Source organism: Rhinichthys klamathensis, unplaced genomic scaffold, assembly GCF_029890125.1.
Source record: "Rhinichthys klamathensis goyatoka isolate OS25496 unplaced genomic scaffold, OSU_Roscu_1.1 h1tg000109l_1, whole genome shotgun sequence".
Lineage (NCBI taxonomy): Eukaryota > Metazoa > Chordata > Actinopteri > Cypriniformes > Leuciscidae > Rhinichthys > Rhinichthys klamathensis.
In genome coordinates this window covers 2,151,212-2,162,161 of record NW_026606647.1, presented here as the reverse complement: position 1 = coordinate 2,162,161, position 10,950 = coordinate 2,151,212, and the positions used below count along the sequence as shown (strand labels likewise).

The 10,950-nt window shown below is 35.8% G+C and overlaps 1 protein-coding gene across 1 annotated transcript; it reads right to left on the bottom strand.

Annotated features, from left to right (window-relative positions):
- Window positions 1–4,775: 4,775 nt before the first annotated feature.
- Window positions 4,776–10,900, bottom strand: eefsec (eukaryotic elongation factor, selenocysteine-tRNA-specific). Its single transcript, XM_056253810.1, has 7 exons — window positions 10,349–10,900; window positions 8,705–8,912; window positions 8,392–8,488; window positions 7,898–8,062; window positions 6,667–7,296; window positions 6,012–6,168; window positions 4,776–5,228 (listed from the first exon to the last, which is right to left on the bottom strand). The coding sequence occupies exons 1-7, from the start codon at window positions 10,644–10,646 to the stop codon at window positions 5,047–5,049; spliced, it is 1,737 nt and encodes a 578-aa protein (XP_056109785.1). The 5' UTR covers window positions 10,647–10,900; the 3' UTR covers window positions 4,776–5,046.
- Between the last annotated feature and the right edge of the window lie 50 nt (window positions 10,901–10,950).

Below are 10,950 nucleotides of genomic sequence, written 5' to 3'. Positions count from 1 at the left end.
TATGTGTGAGCAAAGGTATCTCAGCCTCAAATCACTTCCATTGCAGGGTTTAATAAGGCCTAAATAAAATATGTTGATGTAACATAGTTCCTGCAAAAATGAACCTCAAATGTCATGTCAGCGGTCAGTAATATTTCAATAAAAATGTAATTCTCAGGTGAAACTCGAAAAATTAGAATATCGTGCAAAAGTTGATTTATTTCAGTAATTCAACATAAAAGGTGAAACTAATATATTATATAGACTCATTACATGCAAAGTGAGATATTTCAAGCCTTTATTTGTTATAATTTTGATGATTATGGCTTACAGCTATGAAAACCTTTTCACAATATTCTAATTTTGAATTTGGGGTTTTCATAAACTGTAAGCCATAATCATCAAAATTATAACAAATAAAGGCTTGAAATATCTCACTTTGCATGTAATGAGTCTATATAATATATTAGTTTCACCCTTTAAGTTGAATTACTGAAATAAATCAACTTTTGCACGATATTCTAATTTTTCGAGTTTCACCTGTATATATATTCCCTCCCTGCAACTCTGAGTGTGTATACAGGTCTGTAAAACGCACTAAACTTTTGGTTCACCCAGAGGCTTCAGTAAATCTATCAAATCCAGGGACACTAGATCCAGCTAAAAGCCCAGTTAAAGGAAATGATGTGATTAGTACGGAGATCTCTAGCAGTAGTCCATTGATTTATAGATGGATTGATGTTTTTTGCTCAATTGTAGAACTGATTGATTCTTTGAGATCTTAAAACCTCTATGTAGAAAACAACTGATGCATTTTGACAACTGTGTGCCATTACAAATCAAGACTAAACAGATTGATTTCATGGCATCTAAGATTGCAATTGCATAATTAATCCACCCATATAAGAAATATGTTTATATGAATTATGAATTTTAAATAGGCATATTTAAAATATACATATACTATATATATATATATATATATATATATATATATATACACACACCACACACATTTTACTTTTCGTAATTTCTATCACACAATGCAAGCCGCAACCATACGAGCATATATGATTAGAAAAAAAAATCACCTGCGAGCTCGTACATAAAAAATTTTAGGCTACCATACAACTTTAGATATATGGGAAATTGCATAGACTTCTATTGTTTTTATATACAGCTAGTTATGAATACTTTAGCCTAACCCAGACCCTATCGATTACAGAAAACTTTCAACATTTTTACATTAAAAAAAAAAACATTATTTACTTTATTTTTATACTGTTTTTACAAATGAGAACGTCCTCAAAAGGTGGTTTTGGGAGATTTTATCAGGTTTAGATCTAAAACCCACACACACACTGATTACAATCTAATAATTTAAATAAACGTAATATATCATGTAATATAATGATCGATCAGTTAACAGCTGGGCAATATGAAGACTGCACTTGAGAATTTGTACCCATGTGTTTTTTTAAGTTTTTTTTTTAGAACAAAACTGCTTCCCAGCACAGAACTCTTGATTATGTTGCTATAGTGCTCTGGGTGGTTTCTATAGCGTTACTAGGTGGTAGCTAGTTGGTTACTTAGTGTCCTAAGTTCTCCTCGAAGTATACGCTGCAACATTTACAGTATCCATGGCCGTGGCACAAAAGCCAATTGTGGAACGAGTTAGGTGACAGAGTTAGGGGTAGTTTTGTTTGTAAAAAGTATGAGAAACTGGTTTAAAGGGTTTGTTCACCCAAACATTTAAATTCTATCACGTTCATCAATGCACACATCAGTTGGTAAACGGAAGCTCAAGCATGCTTAGTTGACCTGCGAAAACCAATGAGCTTCATTCTCGTGTGCACGTTTGAGCTTCCACAAGAACCAATGAGGTTTGTTCTCACGCGTCAAGCAAGTAGGCTACGGTTGAGCTTCTGTTGCTTCTTGTGTTCGCTGATCAGTGTTTATGTGAATTAAAGTCAAAATTCAATCCGGTCATCATATAGCGATCATGTCTCTTTTGTTTGAACTAAACCGCTCAATTCATATGGATTAGTTTAACGATCTCTTTATGATCCTTTTGAAGCACCAAAAGGGGTAGGCCTAGTGCCGAGGACTGTCAATGGAGGGACAGAAATCTTTCAGATTTCATTAAAAATATCTTCATTTGTGATCAAAAGATGAACGAAAGTCTTATGGGTTTGGAATGACACAAGGGTGAGTAAACAGATGAACTAACCCTTTAAAGGAATAATGACTATGCCTGACTCTGGGGATACTACTGCCCTCTATGTGTGAACAAGTGGTATTGCAGTGTCCACATAGACACTTGTGAGCTTTAGGAGGGAGAGAAAATACTAAGGAAACAATCCATGAGATCAAAGAATATAATTAAAAACGTACAAACACAAATGCCAACTGCCCGTGCTGATGAAGCCGATAATGTTAATGGTTTTGGTAACTCAAACACCGAGCATGACTTTACCTCTCTTTGGGCTCATCTCAAGATCAGTGCAGGTCCAGGGATCAGGAAGGAGACAATCTGCAGCTTCTACCTCATGGGAGAATCTTATGTTTTTATTTCCTTTTTTCTCTATTCCCCTTTTTCAGTCCCTCTTCTCCCTTCTCTTTCAATTTATGAATTTTAAACAGGCACTCTGAAAGACCTTTCTGATGAAGGACCCTGATTAGAGAGGTTAACAGACTCAAGCTGTCATATCAAAGGCTTGTACATGCATGCACTCACACACAAAATAAAAGACTGAGATTCCTATCTGAGTCACTGAAGGGGAAAAGACAGTAAAAGACAGCATGTGTGTGTGTTTAAATTTCTCTTGAGTCCATGAGCAGGCCGAACATGGCATGAAAGCCATGTTGTGTTAGACTCACAGAGTACTATTGCCTGCAGTGTTTAACTAAGTGTTCTGTCTCTTTCCTGCTGTAATTAATCAGAGAAATTGAACTTGGCCTCATTAATATTAATGCACAGTAAAACACACACACAACACACTTCTGATCCTTACAAAGGAGAAATGAGCGGTCAATCAGTCAGCAGACTGCATCGGGCACTTGTTCTGGCATACAGTTCCAAAGTTTGAGATAGGTAAGAATGTTTTTGTTTTTTTTTAAAGAATTTTCTTATGCTTACCACGGCTCCGTTTATTTGATAAAAAAATACAGCAAAATTCTTAAATATTACAATTTAAAATAACAGTTTTCTATTGTAGTATATATATATTTTTTTTTTAATTACTTGTATAGCAAAGCTGATTTTTAAGGATCATTACTCCAGTCTTCAGTGTCACATAATCCTTCAGAAATCATTCTATTCAGAAAAATTCTGATTTGCTGCTCAAGAAACATTTCTTATTACTATAGGCCTAGTTGAAAACAGTTGTGCTGCTTAACATATTTGTGGAAACCATGATAATTTTTTATGATTCTTTTCAGAATTAAAAAAAAACTTCTTTACTGTCACTTTTGATAAATTTAACCCATCCTTGCTGAATAAAAGAATACATTTCTTTAACCTCAAACTTTTGAGTGGTAGAGTAGTTTATAATACTGTCCAATTGCTGAAACTGCCCATTCTCAGAGCTGAAAGACAAATAAAAGAAAGGGAGATTTGACTCATTTGTTTGTCTTTAAAAATGCTAAATGTCTACATCCATCATTAGGAATGGAACATAAAATGAATAGTTGGACAATGAAGGATTAATTCACCTAAAAATGTTTATTCTAAATTCTATCATTTACTCTCTGTCATGATGTTTGTGACCTGTATTATTTTCTTTCTTCTGTGCAACACAGAGAATAAATGTTTTGCAAAGTGACTGGCAGGTTTAAATATGAATGTGATTTAAAAACCAATATGGAGGGGAACATTTTCAGAGAATAAGCTATCGTAAATGGTATAGACTACTTTTTTGGACCGCAGTATGGAAAAGAGCAACCTTGACATTCTGCAAAACATCTCCTTTTGTGTTCCACATTTTAGAATAAAATCCTTCCTTTAGAGGTTAATTTATGGCCAAAGGATCTATACAAATCTATATACTGTATATATAAAAACTTTTATTCAGTTAGATCAACATCTTCCTGTTGGAATAAATGACAGCACATTTGCTAGTCAAAGAAAGTGTGCGTAAGAGAATGAGAGTGATAGGCAGTAACCTATGAATGCACTTCTTAAAAAAGTCCAGTTATTAGCAATTATAATGAATAACAAATAAAGGCTTTGTTCTTACCTGCAATGTCAGGTAAAAACAGGGAAGTATATCAACACAGATGGCATTTAATATTTTAGTACAGCTGCTTTTGTATACTCGCAAATTAAGTATGAATTTGACTACAGATTCCCCCGAGTTGCTGGAACGTAACTGGAATCTATGCAAATCTGTGAAGCAAATCGGTAAACAATGGTAAGACTTGTTGTGGTCTAAAAAAAAAGGTTATAAAGTTACATATGTTTTTTTATTTTTTTATTTAGCTTTATGTGTTTCTTTTTTTGGGGGGGTGGGGGGGGGACTCAGAAACACGCATTCACAAGGCCTACATGTGCACAAACAAACAAACAGTGGAAATTAAAAATTGATATTTATACATTTAGAGTAACTAGAGGTGGGGTGTGTGGAAACATATTTTGTCCATTTGCCAACAGAAATATTTGCCTATACTCACAATGCTTTCTGCCCTTAAGCAACATCCCAACCACTCTCACTATGCCAAGCACAAAGATGCATAAACACGTTCACACTCTTGCAAACAAAATGTAAATCACAAAAAAATAGTTCATTGCAACTAAAGCAGTTTAGCTAATAGTGTTGTTTTATTGTCATATAACAGCACTTATTAGTAAGGTAATGATGTGTTTTCAAGGAATATTCCATGTTTTCTTTTTAGTTCATTTTTATTATTCAATATTTGAAGGAATAATAAAAATGCTAAGTAACAGAATAGAAACTCTGGACACAAAAAACATGTACAAGAAGTTTCCCGCTCCATATCCCAGACTTTAGTAGTGTCTGTTTTTCCTGTCCGCTTTTCAGCTCTTATCGGGAATGATCGGACTGAGGGTCAGGACTGCACCATCTTTTTGTGGGGATCATATATGTAGCGTTTGAAGTTTAAGTGTATGGTAACTGGCTGAGCGTCAAGCTTGGTTTCCTCAGATTTGGAGGATTCATTTTTGGCCCCACCCTTCCCCTTCTTCTTAGATGAAGAGCACAGAAACTGCTTGGTTTCTTCTTTCAGCCCCTCTAACAGAAGAGAAAGAAAGGAAGAACAGGCATTCATGGACAAGGGGCATACAAAGATACTAGATCCTCATGTTTTGGATGGATACTTTGATCATATGACCAAGTTTTAAACAGGAATTAACTACTGCATCAATCAAAATGTTGAAATTTGCAAAAATTTAAAAAACAATCTGGATTGACTTATATCAGTGTTATTTTAGTTTCTATTTTAGTTTTTATTAAAAAAAATTTTTTTATTTATTTCATTTTTATTTATTTCCAGTTATTAATTTTAGTGTTTCGACTAAATGTATTTCAGTTTAACCCCAAGGCAACATTAAACATTTTTTTCAAACTAGACAAAAATTTGAGGTAAAGTACAGAACAAAAAAAAAACTAAACATCCTTTCCAATGTGGTTATGGATATATTCATTCAATTAATTGGGCCTGAAGACAGGTGTGTGTGTGTGTGTGTGTGTGTGTGTGTGTGTGTGTGTGTGTGTGTGTGTGTGTGTGTGTGTGTATTTGTGTGGCTGAGGTCTACCTACACAAGAGAGCCTTGAGGGTCAGGAAAAGGATGTAAGTTTTTTGGCACATATATTTAAGATATAGCGTGCAGCATTTTTGCTGTGTGTAACTTTATATGAGAGCAGCTTTTGTGTATATGCTGTTTTGAATGAATGAATGAGTGCATGGATGTAAAAAGAATAAGTCCTCTGACAAGTAACATAGAGGAAGGAGGAAAAAAAGAGGCCAAGAAAAAATTAGGGAGAGTAAATGAGAGTGTATTTGTCTTTGCTTACCTGGTATTCGGATTTTGATCTTGCCACTCTGGCCAAAGCCACCTTCAATCGACCCCGTTTCTCCTGTCGACAGCGTAACTTTTAAACCCACAAACAGCTGAAGGTTCGTCTCCTTCTTAAACAGGTTTCGACCAATCACAGTGTAGTCATCTGTCACCTGACCAAAGATAAAAACTGATGAGCTAGAACCAGAGTACACAAGGTGCTCAAAAGACTGTAAAAACTCAAATAAATTAATAAAATTAGTAAGAATTGTGTAGGAACAAAATCAAACAATACCTGACCCCAGATATAGTGAAATCAATTACACAATTAAATCATGTATATTATGTACATTACTATTCAAAAGTCTGTGGTCGGTAAAGATTTATAATATTTTTGAAAGAAGTCTCTTATGCTCACCAAGGCTGCATTTATTTGATGAAAAATAGAGTAAAAACTCTAGTATTGTGAAATATTGTTACAATTTAAAATAAGTGTTCTATTTTTAAGATATTTTAAGATGTAATTTATTTACTGAGATGGCAAAGCTGAATTTCCAGCATCATTACTCCAGTCTTCACTGTCAACGTACTGATCTCAAACTTTGAACTGTAGTCTGTGTATGTGTAATTTTACACTTATACATTATCAATATATAAATATTTGTAGTTACCCGTTCCACTGCTCCTTCTTTCTCCTTATCTTTGCTGATTTTGAGTCGAGGCAGTGCTGTCTCTGTGTAGTTTTTGTCCTCAAACCCTTCCAAAAGCTTTCCGTGAAAGGCAAGCCTGCATGTGTTACCATGGATATCTGAGTCAAGTCGTGACCCAATCACTAAGCAAAGTGGTGGACATGTGACTGGTCGTTCAAACTCAAGTAAAGCCCATTGCTGTGGTTCCCCTCTCCCTCCTTCTGCCTGACCAGTCAAATACTCATCCAGGTGATGAAACTCCCAATCAAATGAGAAAGAGCTTGCACTTTGCTCTTGAGAGGTGGGCCTACAGTCTCCATTTTCTTTGCCAGGAAGCACTCGATTGAAGAATGAGATACGCGCCATAACGGTTTCATGTCCAACGGTGATGTGAAACTTTGCACGGCTGCTAAGCGCTCCGCGATAGTATTCGATCTTTTGGACGGATATAATAGCAGCGTAAAGAGTTTGCAATGAACCTGGTGTGCATATTACACCCCGTTCTAACAGTTTTGGGTCAAACTGTGTCACACACACGCCAACCCGATCCCCTTGCATAGCACTAGGAACTGGCTTACGAAACATCTGCACAGATTTGACCTTGCGAGTTACCTAAGGAATAAAAAAAGAGAAAGAAATAAGGAGCTGATCATGTCAATACACCAATGTTGCAAAATATTTGTTCACCTATGATTGTGAAATTGATCATTTAGAAACAGTCAGAGAATTTCAAAAAAGATAAGAATCTATTATAGTGCAATTTGCGATGCATGTGTATATACTTTATACAAGTGTTCAAAAGTTTGGGTTCAGTAAGATTTTCCAAGCCTGACAGTAAAAACAGTAATATTGTGAAATATTTTTCTGTTGCAATATATTTTAAAATGTAATTTATTCCTGTAATGGCAAAGCTGAATTTCCAGTCTTCAGTCTTCCGTGTAACATGATCCTTCAGAAATCATTTATGCTGGTTTGTTGCTTAAGAAACATTTCTTATTATTAATGTTGAAAATGGTTGTGCTTGTAAAATCTGTGATACTTTGATGAATAGTAAGTTCAGAACATACTATTTAGAACTTACAAAAGAACAGCAATTATTTGAAATAGAAATATTTTTAATTTCTTTCTTTCTTAAAAAAGAAAAAAAAACTCACTCATCCCAAAACTTTTGAACTGTAGTGTAGTGTTTGTATTGTAGTGTGTAGATAAGTACCTTTAATGCCGGTATCTCCACAGTCTCATTGACACTGAGTGACCCTTGTAAGATGGTGCCAGTAATGACTGTTCCCTGCCCACGGATGGAGAAGCAGTGATCTACAGCCATGAGGAGAGAACCTGACGGATCTCTACGAGGAAGGAAGGCCTGGGCCTTCAATAACTGAACACATAATCAGAGACAACCTCAAAAATATGGTCCTAAATAAACTAGTTTGTGCTAAAAATCTATGTTATCCAGCATGATTTGACAATGTTCCAAAAAAAATCTAGCATGTATCAATGGAAAAAAGGAAATCTGTTCTGTCATCATGGTCAGTGTCACAAATTTGCATAAATTTGATTTAGTTTTCTATATATATATATATATCGTAAAGGATTTTTAACTTTTACATCATAACTTTTATTTATAAAACAATTTACAAAATGTAAAAGTGGTCTCCGACTTTTGGATTTTTAATCTGTGCTGTGACAACACACCCACTAACTCACATCTATGAGTTCAGTTATCCCTTGTGGCTCGTCTGTGTCCGGGGCCTCAGGACCACCTGGCTTTGCTGCCACAGCAATTACAGGACACCCTTTAAATCTGACAAGCAAAAAATAAGTCAAGTCAGTTTTATTTGTATAGCACTTTTCACAATACACATGGTTTTTAAAGCAGGTTTACATCATGCTGGTAATGGTTATAATATCTTAATATCATCATGCCTTATAGTTGCATTTAGAAGAATAGAGCTGGCAAAATGTATAATATATAGAATATATAGTGAAACAAACATGTGCTTAAGTTGACAGTGTCTACCTTGTGTTCTCAAGAGTTTTGTGCATCCTCTTGGTCATTTTGTCAATAGCCGCCTGTCTCTTGTCACTAGGCAACATGTCTGTTTTGTTGAGTATGACGATCATGCGAGAGCAGGTGAGCTGACCAATCAAAAGGCACTCTGCTGTTTGTGTCTGCATACCTTTCACAACGTCAACCACCAATATCATCAGATCAATGATCTGGGCACCTGAATGCAAGTACACAGATGAGAGTAAAACATATAAGTTCAACAATGACAAACATAACAGAGTAAAGTCATCACTGCAAGACAGAAAAAGAGACCAAAAATAAGAGAGGTAGGAGACCAGGCTATTGCCTTTCCTTTCCCTCTTTTTCTCTCCCTCTCTCTGGCACTCATTCTTTCCTGAGAGATCCCCTCTGGGGGAGAGAGGAAGTCAAGCCGGAGCCCTGAACAGCCCCCTTCCGCCTTAATCAACCACATGTGACATAATGCACACACACACATATTACACATTACACACACACACATTACACATTACACACACACTCAATGCAATTACACTAGACTTTCCCACTACACTTGAGATCTCTTGAGTTTGTTTGGTCCCTTTAGACATTGTTTCTCCACATCATATTATATTTCTTCACAAATCCCTCTTTTATATTACTTATGAGATGCTTCTCATGCTATTTAATCTATGTAGAATAGATATATCTTAATGTCTTGTAGTAACATGACAAGTCTGTCATTAAAAGCATAGCCTATTTGTCTTTTGATTTGAGAGCTTGTTTCAACCCTATAAAGTGTATGGTATCATTTTTGATACATGAATTTCTAGGGCCTCTAAATTACCAACATTGTCATAACTTTGTTGGAAAAAAACTGTTGTACCTGATCTACTAGATGCCTTCTGCACACTAACTGATAGTTCATAATTTTTAATCAAGTAAAAGGCCTTCAGGTCGTGGTACATGTCTTTTTGCTGGGAATCTTTTACGAAGTAAATGCAAGAATAACTTTTAGATTGTTTTTAATATTTCAAAACTGACATTTACTGGACTAAAGAAACTTAGTTTTACTTGATTAATCTTACATACATTTTAACATGATTTTTTTCTTTTCAAAGTATCAACAGGTTTTTGAGGAACATTTATTTATCTCTCAATCATCATTGTACTGAATTGCATTATATGCAATCTGCACCAATTGACATATTTTTGTTCAGTTTAGGCCTCATCCTCCACAAGTATGAAATCCATATTCTCACTATACCATTAAAGATGTATCAAATATGACACACAACATATTTTTCTGAAGGTTCAATAAACTGTTCTAGCCTATTTAAAAATTATTTGACTGATTTATTGTTATGTCAGTCTTTACATGGTTAATATGATCTCTTCAAAATAATACACACACACACACCACCTACTGGTCAAAGGTTGTAGTGCTGGACTAAGTTTAAAATTCCTTGACAGGTTGCTTTTCTTCTACTAATTATAGTCATACTAGAAATTAAAAGAGGTGTGGTGCATTGCTTTGTTTTGCATAATCCATTAAATACATATTGATCCACGCATTCTTCATACTTGTAAACATGCAGTTTGGTATCGTGAGTTTAATTAGAGTAACCCTTGTCCGAGTTATTTGTATCCACTTACCCCCGATGATAGTGCGTATGAGGGAGGCATGTCCAGGGCAGTCCACCAGTGTGAACTGCAGACTGTCGTATAGTCTGTCCCCGCAGGACTGTCTCAGGTGCTCCGGTAAGGGCACCGTAAACGCACTAAAGCCGAGATCCAGCGTGATGCCGCGCTCTTTGGACTGGGGGTTCTTGTCGAAAGCTGCTGTGGATGCGGTGCTGCTCAGCGCCCGGGCGAGAGAGGTTTTTCCGCTGTCCACATGGCCGAGGACACCGACGTTAAAGTTCAGCGTTTTAGGAAGACTGGAATCTGCCATCACTGGAATTGTTGGGTAACAGAGACTTAAGTGAATGCGCAGACTTTGAACTGCTGACAGCAACGCTGTTGGTTCAACCTAACCAGTTCAATATTAAACTGTCAGTAAACCAAATTGATCTAATTTGGTGGAATTTAATAATATTCACGTATTAGTTCTGATATGAGAGATTAAATTACATGCTAAGTACATTACTGCATTCAGCAAACTTTTCTGAAATTTGACATTTGGTCTTCCTGCGCTACCAAAAAACAATCTCTGACAAAACAGTTTAGCTCATATGGAACACTCGGTTCCACTTCAA